The following is a 21,465-nucleotide window of genomic DNA, read 5'->3' on the forward strand; positions in this document are numbered from 1 at the left end:
TTTTTGCTTATATATTGAAGTCTTTTCTTTATGTTGTCTAATGTGCTCCTAAACTATGGCATATACAGGATTGTTCAAATCATTCTTGAACAAAATTATGACAAAGAACGACCATTGCTGGCAAAGATCATTAGAGTCTATGCTCCTTATTGGTTTGCAGTTGTTAGATGTCCCCCACTTACATTCAGGCTTCTAGATTTGCCAGGAAAGAAACATACATGGAAGTTTTCTTTTCCTTTTCAGTCTAAGAAAACAAATGAAGTATTATTTGAGGAAATAACTGAAGAGGAAATATTTGAAGGTCATACAATAGCTTCTGCTTTGAATTTTAATACATTGGGACTTTCGGTGTCTATTGCTCAATCTGGTGAGGAACGGTTTGGACCTGTTAAAAATCTTTCTCCCCTTGGTGACATGGTATTGCCTATATCAATCTTATATGATGACATAATATTTAAGCAAGGAGAGAATGTTTGTTAAGGTCACATTTCTTTTCTTGTTAGGATGGATCATTGGATCTCTATGCATATGATGCTGATGGCAATTGCATACAGCTTTTTATTTCTACAAAACCATGCACATATCAATCTGTTCCTACGAAGGTAATTAAGAAGTTAGGAGCTTCTTATTCATAATGTTATCTAGTTGTTGACTTTTCTCTGGGCTATGTAAATGTTGTTTTTGACTTACTATCCTCTTCTTAGGTCATTTCTATTCGACCATTCGTTACATTTACAAACAGACTTGGCCAAGACATGTTTATTAAGTTTTGCAGTGAAGATGAACCAAAGGTTCTTCGCACGTCTGATTCAAGAATTTCCTTTGTACATCGTGAAACCGGCAGTTTAGATAAACTTCAGGTTAGGGGACTGGTTATTGCTTCAATACTGTCAACCTCTTCTGCATGTTTCGCCACTCATCCTTGTGGCTTTACTTTTTTACTGAGTTTCTCACCTTTGTATTTAGCTCAATATATTACATTTATTGTTGGATCTCTATCTCCTTTACCCTTCCTTGAATGATAGTAACTGTCAAAGTTGATATTATATGGAGTTTTAAATGCTTCGCGACATTGGCATTTTTTTGGTAAGCAACTTGATAGTTTTTAGCAAGAGAATGAAGTTGTTTGTGGTGGGAAGGCTCTATTAGTTGGAGCATATAATGTCTCCCATGATAAGTGTGAGATTCCTGTGGTAGAGTGGCTCTAATAGTATTACATGATGGTGTAAGTGTTTTCTTCCAATCCTGATATATTAAGGCACTGTGGTTTGTATTTGAATTTTTTTTCTTCAGAATCACTAAATTTAATGTGCAAAAAATATCTGATTCATGATTAACATACCTGCAATGATCATATGATAATCATAGAAAACTTACTTGTTGAGTTCTCATGACATACCATAGGTCCGACTAGATGATACCAATTGGTCATTTCCTGTTCAAATTGTAAAAGAGGATACCATTTGCCTGGTTTTGAGGGGGCATAATGGTAATAGGAGATTTTTGAGGACAGAAATTCGGGGCTATGAAGAAGGATCACGTTTTATCGTTGTATTCCGTCTTGGACCAACCAATGGTCCTATCAGGTATATTTCTGTCATGTTTGCTATGTACTACTTAACCTAGTATTTCTATATATGTAGAGTGACTAGCATGCAAAATATTTTCTTGAACAGAATTGAGAATAGAGCACTTGGCAAAATAATCAGCATTCGCCAGTCTGGATTTGGTGAAGATGCCTGGATTCAGCTGCAACCTCTTTCAACCACAAATTTCTCTTGGGAGGATCCATATGGCCTAAAATTTATAGATGCTAAGGTTGTTGGTAATGATAGCGGTAGCATATGGAAACTTGATCTGGAAAGGACCGGGTTAATTTCTGCAGACGAACCAGAACTAGGATTGCAGTTCCTAGTTGTTGAAATGGGTGATATCAAGGTTGCCAGGTTCATGGATGACAGGAAATCGGGGTCAAGTTCTCATAAAGAGATTAGGTATCCATCGCATTCTGGAATCTTTGGAAATATTCACATGCAGAGCAAGAAGCAAAACAATGCTGCACCTATAGAGATTATCATCGAACTGAGAGTTTTTGGGGTTTCTGTTATTGACCATAGACCTAAAGAGCTTTCCTACTTGTACTTGGAGAGAGTTTTCATGTCATATTCAACTGGCTATGATGGTGGGACAGCCAGCAGGTAAGAGCCATTTTATGCATGTGTTAATTCTATTCCCTTGACCCGAGGCACAGAAAAAAAAAAAAAAAAATCATGATGTCTTCTTCTCTGTCGGCACAATAAGCTTGTGGGTGTTTACACCATGATTGAACTAAAAGAGAGTCCGGTAGTTCTGCAAGATGGACATCACTGATTTTATGCTTTTCTTTCTCTCCTTTTGGGTGGTAGTAGACCATGTGACATTGTGGAGCTTTGCATGGTTCTGTTGTTTGGTTGGGGGCAGTCCACTCATCGACAACCTTAGCTTTGTTTAGTTCTTTCAATAGCTTTTGCATGTCTTTTAGAAATAAAGTACTGATTATGTGAAAACTAGTACATTTAGTTGGATATGTAAGGAGAGGACGCTAAGGGTCATGGAGCTGCAAATTTATCCTTTTTTTTCCATCATTTTGGCTCAACTGGTACCAGTCCTATGCTATTTTAAATTTATGTCAATATCATTGAGGCATCACTGTAAACCTTTTTTTTTTTTTGAGTGGTCTCAAGTGGGGGAGGGAAGAGTCGAACCAGTGACCACTGTTTCACAAGCCTGAACCTACCCTTTTCCACCGAGCTATCACTTAGGGTTAAGGCAGTGGCGTGACTCTGGAATGGCTTTAGGTTTTTTTTCTTTTTTCGCCTTACGGAAAACTATCTGTTTAGATCTTTACAATCAAAACATCTGTCTTCTATAATTAGTATATTCTTTAGTAGAAACTTCAGATGAACTTCATTATGAGTAGTCATGCTATATACATAAACAGTTGTGGATAATAATGAGATAAAATCCTGTTTTTTATTTATCAAAAAAATAATGAGATGATATCCTTCCATATAGGATAAGAGAAGTTTTTCTATTACACTTTTTACTGTTCACTTTTCTCCATTTAATTGAGGCCTTGCTTCTATTAATTTTTTAATTAATTTCAAAGATGATGCTTCCAGTAGACAACCTCTGTTTGTCTTTTGTTTGTGCCAGGTTCAAGCTGATACTGGGTCATCTGCAGCTTGACAACCAACTCCCACTAACAGTAATGCCAGTGCTCTTGGCACCTGATCAGACCCCTGATGTGAATCATCCAGTATTCAAGATGACTATTACAATACGCAACGAGAGTCCTGATGGCATCCAGGTGTACCCATATGTTTATATACGGGTAATGCTTCACTAAAAAGATGCTTAGAATGTGCTTTCTTCAATGTATGCATGAAGGTATATGTCCATCTCATCAATACCTATTTTGACATAATAGGTAACCGAGAAGAGTTGGAGGCTAAATATTCATGAACCAATTATTTGGGCAACGGTGGATTTTTACAAGAATCTTCAGCTAGATCGTATACCCCAAAGTTCAAATGTCACAGAAGTCGATCCTGAGATACGTATCGAGTAAGAATCTGATTTTCTTCCCACAAATCACAATTATCTACCAAAAGTGAAATTTTGCTATAGATTGTCCAAAAGATTGCCTAACACGCAATTTAGTCAAAATTGTTAGCTGACTAATGGCTGAGATCGGTGTTGTTTGCCATAATATCCAGCTCCTGTGTTAGTCTTCATGATTTCTGTTTTATCATGTTTCTCTTTCATGTATGGTTGTCTAGATCCAAATGTTAAAGTATTGATTAAATGATAAAATTTATCCATTCCTATTAACTTAAGCTTTTGGGATTAGTAGTGATTTAACATAGTATTAGAGCAGAGGCCCTGAATTAGAACCTTGTTTCCCTCCTTCACCTCCCATTTCAATTAAATATTCTACATGTTGGACATTTCCTATTAAAAGGGAATTTGAGCCCACACCTGAGGGAGAATATTGAACTATTGATTAATTGATTAAATTTACTCTTTCCTATTAGCTTAAGATTTTAGGATAAGTAGTAATTTAACACTAAATACCAGAAAATTTAGTTGGTTGACTATCTAAGACTTGTATGAGAGCTAAAGTTTCTTTCTCTCTCTCTCTCTCCCTCTCTCTCTCACACACACACTTTTTACCTATGGCTATTTACAATTTCCTTCCTTTGTATCATAAAGTGTGATTATAAAAAATAAAAATGTCTTCAATGCTTCAATAAAACTTGCCATCTCAGCAATGATGCTAACTTGGCAGTTTTTCTTGCATAAACTCGTCCTGCAGACTTTTGACCATGCTGTGTGCATGGGATGCTTCTGTTAAGATACTTGGATCATCAGACTCGTGTTAATTGCTCAAAAATAGACTCACATGTTGGAATTATTGCTATTCTGAGTTGCGATGCAAGAATAGTAGTACGTCTACTAGTGGTAAAATAATATTTTGCGAATAGATTTGGAGATCTTATGATATGTTTTTTTTTTTCAGCCTAATTGATGTTTCAGAAGTGAGGCTGAAGGTGTCACTAGAGACAGCACCAGCTCAGAGACCACATGGGATTCTAGGAATTTGGAGCCCCATATTGTCAGCTATTGGAAACACATTCAAGATTCAGGTAGGTGGCTAACTTATCTGGGCAGCCAGATTGCTTCCATATTGCATATTCAAATTCTTCTATGCTATTTATAATGGGATGTAAGATGTTCACCAATGTTCAATTTTCCCTTTTTTGGTTTGGAGTGGATTTACTTAAACAAGATACGCCAAAGGTTAGATGATACTTTTAGCTTTTGGTGTGCTTTACATGCATTTGGCCGACAACTTAATCTAAACTTTACAATTATTAATAAGGTGAAAATTTCTAAAATTACCTTTATTTTATATTAAGAGAAATGCTACTCAGCATTCTCAAGTAGCATTCTCCTAGTATTCTTGTCTGTGGCACATTCACATCTACTTGTTCTTTTAAAAGAAAAAAGCAAAACAAAAGCAAAAAAAAACAAAGAAAATGCTAGGAGAATGATACCTGAGAATGTTGAGTAGCATTTCTCTTTATATTAAAGAAGACAACTTTTAATGAGATTTTTGTTTGCTTCTAAGAGAAGATAAGAGTAATATAAGAAATTGATTAAGAGTACTTTGGGATGTCTAAAAATGGAAAGTGAAACATTTAAGTTGTGATGGAGGGATTATTTTGTTTCCAATAGCAAATCCAGTATGTTCGTCTCATTCTCTTATGTTTTGAAGCTGTTTCGGGTTTGAGAGTGAATCTGGGAGAGTCAAAGATTGTGGCCATTGGTGAGGTGGAGAACATTGGGGTTTTAGCTAATATCCATGGGTGTAGTGTTGCCAAGTTGCCTATGAAGTATTTGGGTCTCCCTCTTGGGGCGCCGTATAAGGATACGATTATGTGAAATGAAGTGATCGAAAAGATGGAGCGTCAGATGGCAGGTTGAAAGAGAATGTATCTTTCTAAAGGAGGTCATTTAACTCTCATTAAGAGCACTTTGGCTAATCTTCCGACTTACTTTTTGTCTTTGTTTCCGATTCCAGTTAGTGTAGCTAAAAGAATTGAGAAAGTCCAAAGAGATTTCTTGTGGGGAGGAATGGGAGATGAGCCTAAGTTGCATCTTGTAAGTTGGAACCAAGTTTGCCGCCCTCTACGCTTTGGTGGTCTTGGCATTCGGAAGTTGCACCAGTTTAATCAAGCTCTTTTGGGGAAATGGCTTTGGAGATACGCAAATGAGAACGGGGCTCTTTGGTGTAAGCTGATCAAAGCTAAGTATGAAGACCAAGAAGGTGGGTGGTGCACGAAGGAGGTTTCGGGTTCTCATGGTGTGGGTCTATGGAAGCATATTCGTAAAGGGTGGAATTTTTTTGCCAAAGGTATTCGGTTTGAGGTGGGGGAGGGTTCGAAAGTTCGATTTTGGCATGATATTTGGTGTGGAGACAATTCTTTGAAGCAAGTCTTCCCGTCCTTATTCAGTATCGCCAGACACAAAGAAGCTTGGGTGAAGGATAATTTTGTGGGGAGGAATGGGATTGTTGAGTGGGATGTCATTTTTATTTGATCGGTCCAAGATTGGGAGATGGATTTGGTTTCTCCTTTTTTTGATCGGTTGTATTCTTGCAAGGTTTCCCTAGGCAGTGTAGATCGTATTTGCTAGTCTTCTTCTAAGAAGGGCAAGTTCGAGGTTAAGTCGTTCTACAAGGCCGTGTCCATTTCTAATCAAGAGGAGTTTCCTTGGAAGAGCATCTGGCGTACTAAGGCGCCCCAGGGAGTGGCTTTTTTTGGGTAGACTGCGGCCTTAGGCTAAATTTTGACTCACGATACACTGCGTAAGAGAAGCATAGTGGTAGTGGAGTGGTGTTGTATATGCAAGAAAACCGAAGAGTCAGTCGATCACCTTCTTCTCCACTGTGAGCTCGCAAGTACTCTTTGGCACACGATTTTTAAGCGGTTTGGGTTGCATTGGGTCATGCCTTGCAGGGTGAGGGCCTTGTTTGATAGCTGGTGGTCGGGAGGGCGATCTCGAAGCGCGGTTGTGTGGAAGATGATCCCTCTGTGTCTTATGTGGTGTATTTGGAATAAAAGAAATGCTAGATGTTTTGAAAATTCCACTAAGACCATAGAGAAATTGACTCATTTTTTCTTCCTTACTCTTTACTCTTGGACGGCCGCTTGGCTAGCTCCTTTAGTGATTAGTTTTTCTGATTTTCTTTTTCATTTCTTTCCCTCATAGGCGCTCTCTGTTTATACTTTTCGTGTATGTGGGTTGCGCCCCTTTGCGCTTTTTATATCATTATTACTTATCAAAAAAAAAAAATAGCAAGCTATGCATGACACCTTAGAAGTGCCTTAAGAGAACCCAGCGGAATGACCCAAATTCACTTGTGGAAGCCTTCCCCCCGACTGCATCCTGAGTAGGGGTTGGCATTGATTTGATTGGGCCAGAAACCCTTCATTCCGACTTTCCGACTTGATAGAAGTCGGAAACCAAAATCTTAATCCGAGCCGACCTGCATATTAGGAGGGTTCTGAGCCAAGTGGATGCCAATAACGATCTTCAGCTTGGAAGCTGGGTCAGATGTATGTGTGTGCAACATAGGCAGTGGAGGCCAGTGGAGTCATCGGTCCAAGCAGATATCTGCTTGCCCAAGTCTTTTTTGGTGGAGTCCTCGGCCACTGCCCACCCACAAAGCTTGTTATCATCATCGGCCCTTTTTCGATAGATCTTGTTAAACAGTTTCAGCTTTACTGGTTTCTCTCTTCAGATCTTGTTCCAGATCTGTTCCATAGTTTTTTTTTTTTTTTTCTTAACTTAAAGCTGGGTTTGATGGATTCAGTTTTCTGAACACCCATTTCCAACTTCCGACCTGACATGCGTCGGAAGAAGAAAAAGACTCTTCCGAGCTTTAATCCAACACTTGTCGGAAGTCGTCAGGTCAGTTTCTGCAGGTATTTGCCTCCCCTAATCCTGAGTTTCTGTTATATATACGCAAGAATATGATGGAACCAGACTATTGTTTTCTTACTGCCTTCTATAAGGTTAACTTGGAGACAAATGGCACTTTTTATGCTAGCCTACTCTACTGATCTGGCTGCAGGCAATGCAATCTACCATTTATCATTGCTGCTGAGGTTTTGATATATAAATTGATGGAAAAAGCGTTTACTTCTGGCATATTTATAAGCAAAGACCTCCCGAAATGCCTTTTTTTTTTCTTTTTTTTTACAAATAATTCATTAAAAAATGCACAATAAAGGGATGCTATCTTAGTACAGGGAAGTATATAGGAGAAACACCCAAAAATAAAAAGTACCATCTAAAATTCAAAAGATCTGAAACCTCCCATCACCAATATAATGCTTGATAAGCCTAGTGCCTGAGCTTGAGAATCGGCTCCAAGGGTAGTCCATTGGTTGCTCACTAAAATCTTCAGAGTATAAAGAAATCTAATTTCTAGTTTCTGAAATGAAACTCTCCTACAAAGGACAAACTTCTTACTGTCTTATAACGTGGATTTAATGTTGGAAGTTCTACAAGTTTTTCTTTTTTTTTCATAGTGCATTTCCCCAATTAGATTTTAAACTAAATTTTGTACTGGCTAAAGAACAATTTTGCTGCAGTATTCTCTTACCATCAAGAGAAGAAAATGTAGTGTATGTGTATAAATGGGATATCTTCCAGTTTCACCTAAAAATCTGTCTGGCATTGGAGATAACTCAGAATGTTGCCATATGTACTCTGATGATGTTATTGGTATAAGGTTACTTCACCTTATAACACTGCAATCCCATTACTCCAGGTGCATCTGAGGAGGGTGATGCACAGAGACAGATTCATGCGTAAAAGTTCCATTATTCCTGCGATTGGAAACCGAATCTGGAGAGATCTAATCCACAATCCTTTACATTTGATATTTTCTGTGGATGTTCTTGGCATGACAAGTTCAACACTGGCTTCTCTTGGTAAAGGATTTGCGGAGCTTTCAACAGATGGGCGATTTCTGCAACTACGTACAAAGCAGGTAGTGTTTTTTCTTTTCCTTCAGCAGCAAGCCTACTAGTGCAATGTAAATCAGAAAACTGATTTTGATATGAGATCAGGTTACATCAAGGAGAATCACCGGGGTGGGTGATGGAATCATTCAAGGAACTGAAGCTCTTGCACAAGGATTTGCTTTTGGGGTGTCTGGAGTACTGACAAAGCCTGTGGAGAGTGCCAGACAGAATGGTCTACTAGGACTTGCCCATGGGCTAGGACGTGCTTGCCTAGGATTTGTTGTACAACCTGTGAGTGGGGCACTAGACTTTTTCTCAATGACTGTCGATGGAATCGGTGCAAGTTTTTCCAAATGCTTAGAGGGTTTCACTAGTACGACCACGTTCCAGAGAATCAGAAACCCAAGGGCTATCCACTCAGATGGTGTGCTTAAAGAGTATTGTGAGAGAGAAGCCATTGGACAGGTAAAATTTGTCATTTCTTTCTATTAATTTTATGTGCTATACTGAAAGTTTTCTCAATTGCATTAAACTCATCAGTAGAGTATGAAGAATGTGCACCATTATATACACTTTCATCGATAATGAGGCAGCTATAGATCAACCTTCTACATAGTTTTTCTGACTTGTGAGTTGAAATATTGAGCTAACTCCATATGATATTAGTGATTTTAGGGTCTAGAATTCTTATATTTGCAATTTGTGGCTCAGAAAAAGAGCATGATTGAAAAAGAAAAAAAAAAAAAAAAAAAAAAAAAGCATGTGATTCAGTGATTATAATCATTAGCTGTTGATTAATTAAACATGATAGTAGGTGTTAAATCACCACTTATCCCAAAAACTTGAGCTGATAAGAAAATATAATCATTTAATTTATATTATAACATTCTCCCTCACATGTGGGCTCAAATTCTCCCTTAATAGGTAAAGCCCAATACGTGAAATATTTAATTGAAATGGGAGGTGAATGACAGAGACAGAATTCGAACTCAAGACCTCTGCTCTGATACCATGTTAAATAACCACTTATCCTAAAAGCTTAAACTGATAGGAAGAGATGGATTTAATCATTTAATTTATATTCTAACAATAGGAAGTCTGTCAATTAAATGCCTCATGTGTTCTTTATTTGTTTCTCATTTTTTATCCCCATTTTTTTTGGCTTTCCAGATGATAATGTACCTTGCTGAAGCAAGTAGTCAGTTTGGCTGTACTGTAATATTCAAGGAGCCTTCAAAATTTGCGTGGTCTGATTATTATGAAGAACATTTTTCTGTGCCTCATGACAGAATTGTTTTAGTGACCAATAAACGAGTCATGCTGCTACAGGTTAGTCAAGGAGTCTTACCTGTTGATACCTTTGATTGTTATGAAGTTTGTCTTGATATCCACTCTCCTGCTTTCTCTGCTTCAATTTAGTGTCCGGCTTGGGACAAGTTGGATAAAAAACCTTGCAAGATCTTGTGGGACGTGCCATGGGAAGAGCTCATGGCTGTAGAATTAGCAAAAGCAGGATGCAACCAGCCTTCTCACTTGATCCTCCATCTCAAGAATTTTAGGAGATCGGAAAATTTTGCCCATGTCATTAAGTGCAAAGTTGAAGATGAACCAGAGGGAAGAGAACCCCAGGCAGTTAGGATCTGTTTAGTAGTCCATAAGATGTGGAAAGCAGCATCTGACATTAAAACCGTACTTCTAAAGGTTGGTCACGTGCATAAAGCTTGGCTCCTCTTAAGGGAGTACGTTGATGTTCTGACAGTATCTTCCATGCTCAGGTTCCTTCAAGCCAGAGATACGTGTGTTTTTCTTGGAGTGAAGCTGATGGGAGAGAACCACGTACTTCAAACAAAGCAATTATAAACTTGAGGGGGCTCTCATCAGATAGTTCTGCATCTAATGAGAGAAGATTTGTCAAACACAGTGTCAACTTCGTAAAGATCTGGAGTAGTGAACAAGAATCAAAAGGGCGACGCAGATTGTGCAAAAAAAAGGTGGTCTTCCAATTACCTTGCTTTAATTATTTTCAATCAAGTTATTTTTTTTTTTTTTTCCTAGTAAATTATGTGATGCATTAGAAATATCATGTTCCTGCAATGCTGCAGTCATAATGAAAAACTGTCATTTCATTTTTTAGGTTTTGGAAGATGGTGAAATGTGTAGCATTTGGAGACCTATTTGCCCGGATGGGTAATTACTTATCAATTTTTCCTTTTTCTTTTAAATTCGTTGCATTTTCTTCTCTTCTTCATCGTTGAACGTAATGACCTGCATGAAGGATTTATTTGGTTTGTTCTGTGCATGTTATTTATTGTTGGCCACAGCCCCTGTTTCAGGTATACTACTAAAAGACCATGGTATTTATTTGAATTAAGGACTCATGGTCTTTAGAAGTCATGGGCATTATTCTCTTGAAAAAGAGAGCAGCTGCAGTATTTTTTTTTTTCTTGATAAGTAATAAATATATTATCAAACGCGCAGAGGGGCACAACTCATGTACACATGATGTATACAAAGTATCCCCTACTGCTCAGAAAAAGAATTACATAACTCTAGGAAATCAGAAAAATTAGAATCATGCAATTGAGACCAAGGCACTCTCCAAGAGAACAAAGTAGTTAACGCCAATTTTCGCAACTCAATCATGCTGCTCTCACGATCCTCAAAGCTTTGTGCATTCCTTTCTCGCCATAGACACCACATCACACACAATGGAATTAGCCTCCATATGTGCAAAGCAAGCCGATTACCCAACTGTCCCCTCCAACTCTCCAAACAATCACTCATCTTTCTCGGCATAACCCAACTAACTCCAAAAAGTTGAAGAAATACATTCCCTATCTCAATTGCAACCTCACAATGTAGGAGTAGATGGTCAATGGATTCTCCACATTTTTTACACATGTAACACCATAACATTCCTCTTCCGTAAATTATCCAAAGTGAGGATTTTTCCTAAAGTCGTCGTCCACACAAAGAAAGCCACTCTCAAAAGAGCCTTCACCTTCCATATACTCTTCCAAAGACCAAACGCCTATGCCGAGGTATATAAAGACCGATAATAAGATTTCACTTCAAAAGTATTTCTTTTGGACGGAACCCAACAAATTTTATCCTCACCTCCAGATCTAATTTTTTGGGAATACAAGAATTCAAAGAAGCGCGATACCACATCAATTCCCAATCATGCACAGGCCTAACAAACCGGACATTTCAATGAAGAATATCATTCGGGGTCTCCATATATTCCTCCACCCACGCATCCTTGTTACATGCAATGTTGAACAATTTGGGATAAACAAGTTTTAGAGGACGTTCCTCACACCACACATCATACCAAAATAATACTTTAGAACCATCTCCTATATCATACTGCACATAATGCGCAAAGCCCTCCCACCCCCTTTGAATACATTTCCACACTCTCACTCCATATGTTCCCCCTACGTCCTTGGAGCACCAATCACCCATTTGACTATCATACTTAATTTTCACTAACTTCCTCCACAACACATCCCGTTCTGTCGCATACCTCCACTACCATTTACCTAGCAATGTATGATTAAATTGAATCAAATTTCGCACCCCCAACCCCCCAAACTTCATTGGTGTACACACCTTAGACCAATTCACCAAATGATACTTAAATTCATCCCCAATTCCTCCCCACAAGAAGTCTCTCTGTAGTTCCACAAACTTCCTTGACATTGCTAGTTAACTCGAAAGGGACAGAAATGCAGATAACTTAAGCTAGCTCTGGTGTTCGAAGGGTGGGAGGCTCAATTCTTCTTGTTGCTTTTTTGTATAAGTAAATCAATCTAAATAGAGAGCGCAGAGGGACGCAACCTCATTATACAGGAAGTATACAAGAAAGACCCCCAATTAAGGAGAAAAAGTGACGCAAGGGGCAAGGCATGAAATATTGGTCCACCTAGTTTTATGTAGGTCCTATTAATTAATTGAGTTATTAGTGTTTGATTTTATATTTTATTTAATTTTCAAGAGTCGATGGTGTTTTTTTGGTAATTCAATAAATGGGATTTGCCCTATATTAGGGGTAGAGTTTAGTCGTGAGTCTATGTAAGTGTGATTTGTACGCCAATGAAGGTAGAATTGATGGAATAAAACGAAATGAAGAATTGTTCTATTTCCTTCTCCCCCCCCCCCCCTCTCTCTCTCTCTCTCACCCCTCCCCTCTTCTTTCTCTCTCTCCCTCTTAGCTTCTTCTTTCTTTCTCCCTTCCCCTCTCTTAGCTTTGTTCTCCTCTCTTTTCCCCTGCTTTCTCTTCTTTCTCCTTTCCTTTTCCCTGCTTTCTCCTACCTTCACTTTGTGATTCTTGTGATTATTGTTTGTCCCACATCAAAAAGAACAAAAGTTTAAAAATTAAGTAAAAGTTGAAAAACAAGGACTATTGTATGCCATCATTCAAGCATAAAAAAATTTGAACATATCAGCTTTTAACTTTAACAGCGGTCTCTCATAGGCTTCAAAGCTCCTCTTGTGTTTCACTCTCTCCAAACACACCACATTAAGCATAGTGGAACCATCTTTCAAACTTCTAAAATTCAATGACTTCATAACTGACCTCTTCAGTTAGCCAACGACTCCACCACCCTTCTAGGCATGACCCACTCTACAACAAAAAAACGAAGATCGAACAGCACAATTCTCTAACAACTTTATAGTGGAAAAGGAGTTGATAATTCTTGTTGTTCTTGTAATGGTACAACCCAAAAAAAAAAAAGAGCATTTGCAGTTTTATGCCTTTTTCAAGTTGTGGACAACTTTATACTAATAATAAAAAGGTCAAACTTAGTTGTGAATATCCATCCATATACTCTGAATCCATTTTTGGAGCTTTAGAAAGTATGCTCTTATAGCATCCAGCACTGCTGATGCGCTCGATACTATATATTAAACTTTAAAATGGCTTGTTTCTTGCAGGTATGTCTCTGTTGGGGATATTGCTCGAGTTGGTAGCCATGCTCCGACTGTTGCTGCTGTCTATCGTAACATTGACAGATTGTTTGCACTTCCAGTGGGTTATGATCTGGTAAGAAACATACTGTCAATTATACTAGCATTATCTTCTAAGCATCATAAGAAATTATCAGGTCTTATCATTGCAGGTCTGATCCTTATTTGCTGGTGTTGGAAGAAATTGTATTTGTATGAAAAGGGAATTGAAAATTGTATCACTTTACTTGGCAATGCAAGGGGGGGATGCTTTTGCTTTGTATCTTACCCATAAAAAAAGTTGAAATAACCACAACAATGACAACAAAAGTAATAATTTTAACAGCAGAAACAACACAACATAAAGTGGGAAGATATAGTAAACGGGGTACATAATTTTCAATTTTTCTATCAACCCTACTTTGGAAATTAAGTGTGACACTGACATTATAATAAATTGTGATTGCCCTTGCCTTTATGCATATTGTGGCTATAGCTTGACCATTAGTGTTTTGAGTTGCTTCTTAGAAGCAGTATATGTCCTCTCGCCTTGTTTCACTAGTAGGTGGCACATGCTATGCATGAGACACCTTTTGGATTGTTATATAAGAATCAATGAAGATGCTCAGAAAAAAAATTAAAAAATTAAAAAAATAAAAATAAAAAAATAAAAAAGTAAATGAAAATATGTAAATATCTAGAGATACTGGAATTTGATTGTGTATGTTCTCATTGTCGGACTACATACGTAACCTTGACTTTTTGCATGTCATAACCTCACTAGAAATTGAGTTTGTTCAACATATTCTAGAACTGTTTTATCATATCATTTTTGGCATTACCAGCAAATATTTGCCTGCTTTGGTTGATGATTTTATCACTAACATGACTACTTGATCCAAAGCCTGTCTGGTTCATTATTAGAAAATAGAGTATGACTCTTATTACACATGCAGGTGTGGAGGAACTGCTTAGATGACTACACAACTCCAGTGTCGATTTGGCATCCCCGGGCTCCTGAGGGATATGTTTCTCCAGGATGCGTTGCTCTTGCTAGTTTCACAGAGCCAGAACCTGATTTAGTCTACTGTGTCTCAGAGTCACTTGCCGAGGAGACGGTATTTGAAGAGCACAAGATTTGGTCTGCGCCAGATTCTTATCCATGGGCTTGTCATATTTATCAAGTTCGGAGCGACGCACTTCACTTTGTTGCTCTTAGGCGTATCAAGGAAGAATTGGATTGGAAACCCATGAGGGTTCTTGATGACCCAAAGCCTCTGTTGCAATCTTTGGATGCTCAGTGAGTTTGTCTTCCTCTTAGGATTGGCCCCTTTGGATTCGACTGTAATGGAAAGACCTTTTTGCCCATGCATCTAGTTTTGTTCGGTTTGTACAGTAGTAGCATTTCTTCGGTCTTGACCTTTTCGGCTTTGGTATATATTACAGTACATTCAACCAGAGGAATAATTCACCCTCATTAAGATTTCACACTCCGCCACCGCCGTTTTTCCTGTTGGAGAGCCGGTATTTGGCCGATTAATGAACACTGTTTTTCCAGAGTGCCACACTGCCATTGATGCTCATGAACACTTGTACAACGATTTTGGTTAATAAAGAGAAGCTTTTTGAGACTCTAGACACCTGGCTGCACTAGTATTTTCTTGATTGAGACAATTAAATGTACTTATGCTTTCCTTGTGCTAGAACAATATATATGTTCAAATCTTTTGGTGAGGTCAAATGGGCAAGTGGTATCAACTTGATGCACTTAAGCTGAACACACGCATTTACCCTGTTAATAGAACCGTAAACCCTAAGACAATTGATATCTGCATGCCATGTGATGACATGATGTCAACTGAATATTTTAATTAGTTGTCTCTGCCGTTGGGGTTGCAAACCGTAATTTTGGAAATGTTTTAATATCGATTTGTTTCCTAAAGTTTGAGCCTCATGGATTGGGCAATTTTTATTTTTTTTTTGTACTTTTTTTTTATCCTCACTTAATCTCTCTAAACTTTTTGCGATTTAGCAATCATACTCCTAAACTTTAAAAATTCTCAATTTAGTATATTCAACTTTAAAAAGTTTGCAATGCCACCTTTATCGTGAGGGTTTTGGGTTAAATCAGGCGGAGTATAAGTGTCTGTTATACATTTATATTTCAAAATTATTTAATTTTAAATAAATAAAACTTCTATTAAAAAAATAAATAAACATGGAACCCCACGTCTTGGCTGTGGATCAGCCCGGCAGCAATTTTTTTTCTTTTTATTTTAAATTTTTTAAATTTTTAAACAAGGACATTTTGGTGTCCTCCACTATGATTTAACATAAAATCCACCATTGGCATTCTTTCTTTTATGCCACAACTCAATTTCATAGGCACTTGCATAGCTGTATTCCACGCATAGCCTAACAAGAAGCAAAAGGTGTTTACATTTGATTTCGAGGGTGGCAATATGAGCTCCACAACAAACTTTTCTTATGATTATGATAAGAGAAGAGAACTAACTTCTCGTATGATATTACCACTGAGTATAATTTTTATGCAAATGGAACATACTTTATTGGAGTAATTTCATTTTAGACTCTTGAATTACCACGCGAATTGATAAGCCCTTAAACTTCAAAATCTCTCAATTTGAACCCATCCGTCAGATTTTAAACGTTAAAAGTGAGACAATGATGTTTATATTCCTGACTTTTTTCTAAAATTTCAAATTAAAAATTATTAAAAAAAAAAATCACAAGGTGACCCACGGTTGGGCCACCTTATGACCCTTTTTTTTTTTTAATAAAAAAAAATTGAAGGGTAATTTTGTCTTTGTAGGGGTTTTAACGGCAAAAATTGATGGAGGGGGATAAATTGACTGCAATTGAAAGTTCAGAGATTCAAATTTAGAGGTTTTAAAGTTCGAGGGCTTGTCAAATCGCGTAGTGATTAAAGGGTCTAAAGTAAAGTTACCCCTACTTTATTTAATAAGTTTATAAGAGCTAACACTCCTTACTGGCAAAAGATATCTTGAGCAACTGCACTAAATTATTGTAGATCAACTTATGAAATAGAGAAAAAGAAGCCGAAAATTTTGTTGAGAAATGTTAACAAAGTAAACATAACAATTGACATGTGGTAGTCAGGTCCCATAGTTTCTTATGTGGTAGTGACATGTCATTTTGTTGATTCTTGATGGAATTTAAAATTCAAAATAAGTCTTGAACTTTTGTAACATGTTACCCCCCACATGGTAATGTTATTGTTGTTAATGCTCTTCAAAAGAATTTCAATAAGCGAGGAATTGAGAATAAAGTGCATGTCTATAATAACAGTAGACAATACAAGAAACAATAATGTGGCCATTCGAATTTTAACAGATGATTTTTTTTTTTTATAAGTAATGATGATATAAAACAAAAGTGCAGAGGGGCGGAACCCATATACACGAGAAGTATAAAAAGAGACCGCCTAAGAGGGAGAAAAATGAAAGAGAAAGTCAGAAAAACTAATCACTAAAGGAGCTAGTCAAGCGGCCGTCCAAGAGTAAAAAGTAAAAAAGAAAAAATGAATAAGTTCTTCTAAAGTCCTAGTGGAATTTTCAAAGCATCTAGCATTTCTTTCGCTCCATAAACACCACATAAGACAAAGAGGGATCATCTTCCAGACAACCGCACTTCGAGAACGTCCTCCCATCCACCAACAATCGAACAAGTCCCTTACCCTACAAGGCATAACCCAAAGCAACCCGAACCGACTAAAAATAGTATGCCAAAGAGCACTTGCAATCTTGTAGTGAAGAAGAAGATGATTGACTGACTCTCCGTTCTTCTTACACATACAACACCATTCCACTACCACAAGGTTCCTCTTACGCAAATTATCGTGAGTCAGAATTTTGCTGAGGGCCGCAGTCCACCTGAAAAAAAGCCACTCGCAGCGGCACCTTAGTACGCCAGATACTTTTCCAAGGAAACACTTCATGGTCGATGTTTGGACAAGGCCTTAAAGAATGACTTCACCTCGAACTTACCCTTCTTAGACGAGGACCAGCGAATACGATCCACAATACCAAGGGAGATCTTACAAGAGTACAACCGATCAAAGAAAGAAAGGACCATATCCATCTCTCAATCCTGGACGGGCTACACATAAATGACATTCCACTCGACAACCCCATTCCTCCAAGAAAAGTTATCCTTCACCCAGGAAAGGGAAGACATGCTTCAAAGATTGTTCCCCACACCAAATATCATGCCAGAAACGAACTTTCGAACCCACCCCCACCTCAGACCGAACACCTTTGGCAAAGAAGTTCCAACCTTGTTGGATATGTTTCCATAAACGCACACCATGAGAGCCCGAAACCTCCTTCGTACACTACCCACCATCCTGATCTTCGTACTTGGCTTTGATAATCTTGTACCAAAGAGCATCACTCTCATTCGCATATCTCCAAAGCCATTTCCCCAAGAGAGCTTGGTTAAACTTATGCATCTTCCGAATGCCAAGACCACTGGAGCGCAAGGGATGACAAACTTGATTCTAGCTTACAAGATGCAACTTAGGCTCATCTCCCATCCCTCCCCACAAGAAATCTCTTTGGACTTTCTCAAGCCTTTTTGCTACACTCATAGGAATAGGAAACAGAGACAAAAAGTAAGTCAGAAGATTAGACAACGTATTCTTAATGAGAGTTAAACGGCCTCCCTTAGAGAGATACATTCTCTTCCAACTAGCCATTTTACGCTCCATCTTTTCATTCACATCATTCCACATAACCATATCCTTTTACGACGCCCCAAGAGGCAGACCCAAATACTTCATAGGCAAAGCAGCAACACTACACCCAAGGATATTAGCTAAAGCTTCAATGTTCCCCACCTCACCAATAGCCACAATTACTGACTTTCCAAGATTAACTCTCAAACCCGAAACAGCTTCAAAACATAAGAGTATAAGGGGCACATAACGGATTTGCTCAAGAGAAGCTTCACAAAAAATTAGAGTATTATCAGCAAATAAAGAGTGAGAAACCACCAACTCTGAGAAGACCCTATCCCCCACAAAGAAATCAATCAAAAGGCTTGCTCAACAATCGCATTCACCATCTTACTCAGGGCCTACATAACAAGCACAAAAAGTAATGGAGAGAGAGGATCCCCTTGCCGAATTCCACTCGAACTGTTAAAGAAATCTTCTGGAGAACCATTCACAAGAATGGAGAATCTTACCGATGAAATACACCACTCAACCCAAGCCCTCCACCTCTCACGGAAACCGCACCGATGCAGCAAATACAAAACAAAATTCTAGTTTACGTGGTCATAAGCCTTTTCCAAGTCCAATTTGCAAAGAACACCTGGCACCCCTGATCTCATACAACTATCCACACATTCATTTGCAATGAGCACAGAATCTAAGATTTGATGACCACCGATGAAAGCATTTTGAGAGTTGGAAATGATCTTACCCAAAACAGTTCTCATCCTATTGGCAAGTACCTTGGAAACAATTTTGTACACCCCTCCCACCAAGCTAATGGGTTGAAAATCCTTCATCTCCACCGTATCCGCCGTTTTCGGAATCAATGAAATAAAAGTTGCATTCAAGCTCTTCACCAACTGACGTCTACGATGGAATTCAGCAAAAACAGCCATAACATCATGTTTTACTACACCCCAACAAGCTTGAAAGAAAGCCATGGAGAAGCCATCCGGACCTGGTACCTTGTCACCCTCCATACCTTTTACAACCTCCCATAACTTCTTTTCCTCAAAATCTCTTTCTAACCAATTATTTTCCTCCTCATCAATGGACAAAAAAGACTGATTATCCATTCTAGGTCTCCAAGTGCTTCGCTCCAAATATAAGTTTTGATAGAACTGCACAATATGATATTTTACCTCAGTGGGATCGTCGGACAAGACACCATTGATACAAAGCACTTCCACACGATTTGACCTGCGATGAGAATTAGCCACCTTGTGAAAAAAACCGAGTATTTTTGTCCCCCTCCTTCAGCCACAAAGTTCTCGATTTTTTACACCAATGAATTTCTTCACACAATAAGGTATTCTCCAATTCTTTTGACATATCCGCCTTTTTAAGCTTCTTCTCCTGAACTAAGCCCCTCAAGTCTGCCTTAGCATCCAACTCCTGAATTCCTTCCAACAACTCCTTTTTCCTCCCAATATCACCAAACACCTCCTCATTCCACTTTTTCAAATCCAATTTAAGAGATTTTAGCTTATTGGCTAAAACAAAACTAGGTAAGCCCTCAAACAAATAAGATCCCCACCAAGACTTGACCTTGTCAACAAACCCTTCAGATTTAAGCCACATATTCTCAAATTTAAAACACTTGTTACCTCCACAAGGAGCCCCACATTCCAGTAACAAACGGAAATGATCAAAGAGTAGACATTGAAGTCTTCTTTGTGACACCGCTGGGTAATGATCCTCCCAATCAGAGGAGAGTAAGAACCGATCAATTCTAGACCAAATCTCATTCTCTTGATTATTCGACCAAGTAAATTGACCCCCATCAACGGAATATCCACCAAACCGTTTTCGGATATAAAGTCCGAAAAATCCATCATGCTTATAGTATAGTAAGGGACACTAGAACGCTCACTAGGAAACCGGACAATATTAAAATCTCCACTGAAACACCAAGGGACCTCCCACACATTCATCAAACCAGCCAGCTCTTCCCAAAGGACCCTTCTCTCCACATTATCATTCGGGCCATACACCCCAAAATGCCCAAGCAAAGTTATCCTCCACATTTTGAAAAGAACAAGCTAGAGTGAAGTGCCCTACACACTCCTCCTTATTCTCAACCACTATCCTATCCCACATCAACAACATACCCCCCGACAAACCATTAGACCCCTTATACATCCAACCTACATGTTGACTTCCCCATAAACTACGAACCACCTCTCAGGAAATAGCCTCCATCTTAGTCTCAATCAAGCACATAATATATGCTTTCCACTCTTTCAAGAGACCCCTAATCCGCAATCTTTTCTTGAGGGCATTTAACCCTCTCACATTCCATGCAATGATGTTTGGCTTCATAATCCACCATATCGACCCCTCTTTAACTCCCTATTTCCTTTAGGAGCAGGAATACTGGCAAAAAAGCCTCCCAAGTTAGAATTAGGCTGCACTCTAAAAACTTCAATAGAATTGAGCAAAGCCGCCAACTTCTCCTTTTTTCCCTCATCAGATACGTCAATTTCAGGACAAAAATCTAGGCAACTTCCAACAACCCAGCTAGAAGAAACCTTCCTTGACCCTATTTCCTCCAACCCAACTGTCCCGGAAATACTACCCTCGTCCATACCTATTCCAGGCCCAACGAGTTCCATCACCGGCAAACGTAGAGCAACCCCCTGTTCAGCAGGAATCGAAGACACATGCAATCTCAGCCTCCCCATCGACGACGAACCCAGACCCATAGCCTCCCCCCGGGGAGCCTCCGACGAACAACCCACTCTAATCAACCCAGGTTTCAGACGAGAACATGGCTCCGGCGAATTAGACTGAGCCCTTGCCGAACCAAAACCCTCCCCAGCATCGCTGGCCTCCAAGGGGCACTCTGACAACAAGCCCACCTTCCAGGTCACCAAAGGCAGCGCTCCAACTCCCTTCTTAGATTCTGGCTCGTCTGTGGCTTCCTGAAGAAATTCCAAGGTCAGAACCCTCTTCATCGGAACCTTCCCCGCCTTACCCACTACCACTTGACCCATGCCAATCCCCCCGAGCTGCAAAACAGGACTCAACTCAACGATCAGCGGCGACTTGGCTAATGATGACTAGAACTGGGCAAGCTCCGGCATCGTTTAAGCTAATGCCGGTGAAAACTGGGTTGTCACCGTCGGCGACAGAGTCTCCGACACCTGAGTAGTCACTAACAGCAGCCCCAAA

At 38.9% G+C, this 21,465-nt stretch overlaps 1 protein-coding gene across 2 annotated transcripts in view; it reads left to right on the top strand.

The window, feature by feature from the left end:
• The window catches only part of LOC132174762 (uncharacterized), a 115,537-nt gene extending 100,369 nt beyond the window's left edge, over positions 1 to 15,168 (top strand). For both annotated transcript variants that reach the window (XM_059586428.1, XM_059586429.1), the window contains exons 49-64: positions 69 to 417; positions 504 to 602; positions 705 to 860; positions 1,405 to 1,586; positions 1,677 to 2,198; positions 3,196 to 3,373; positions 3,470 to 3,606; positions 4,562 to 4,688; positions 8,384 to 8,605; positions 8,685 to 9,044; positions 9,750 to 9,908; positions 9,999 to 10,280; positions 10,355 to 10,570; positions 10,714 to 10,766; positions 13,521 to 13,629; positions 14,489 to 15,168. In XM_059586428.1, the coding sequence (XP_059442411.1) occupies positions 69 to 417; positions 504 to 602; positions 705 to 860; positions 1,405 to 1,586; positions 1,677 to 2,198; positions 3,196 to 3,373; positions 3,470 to 3,606; positions 4,562 to 4,688; positions 8,384 to 8,605; positions 8,685 to 9,044; positions 9,750 to 9,908; positions 9,999 to 10,280; positions 10,355 to 10,570; positions 10,714 to 10,766; positions 13,521 to 13,629; positions 14,489 to 14,836 (3,499 nt within the window). In that variant the 3' untranslated portion in view covers positions 14,837 to 15,168. The remainder of the gene's footprint in view (positions 1 to 68; positions 418 to 503; positions 603 to 704; positions 861 to 1,404; positions 1,587 to 1,676; positions 2,199 to 3,195; positions 3,374 to 3,469; positions 3,607 to 4,561; positions 4,689 to 8,383; positions 8,606 to 8,684; positions 9,045 to 9,749; positions 9,909 to 9,998; positions 10,281 to 10,354; positions 10,571 to 10,713; positions 10,767 to 13,520; positions 13,630 to 14,488) is intronic.
• Positions 15,169 to 21,465: the final 6,297 nt, after the last annotated feature.

The sequence above is a fragment of the Corylus avellana genome, chromosome ca3 (assembly GCF_901000735.1).
Source record: "Corylus avellana chromosome ca3, CavTom2PMs-1.0".
Lineage (NCBI taxonomy): Eukaryota > Viridiplantae > Streptophyta > Magnoliopsida > Fagales > Betulaceae > Corylus > Corylus avellana.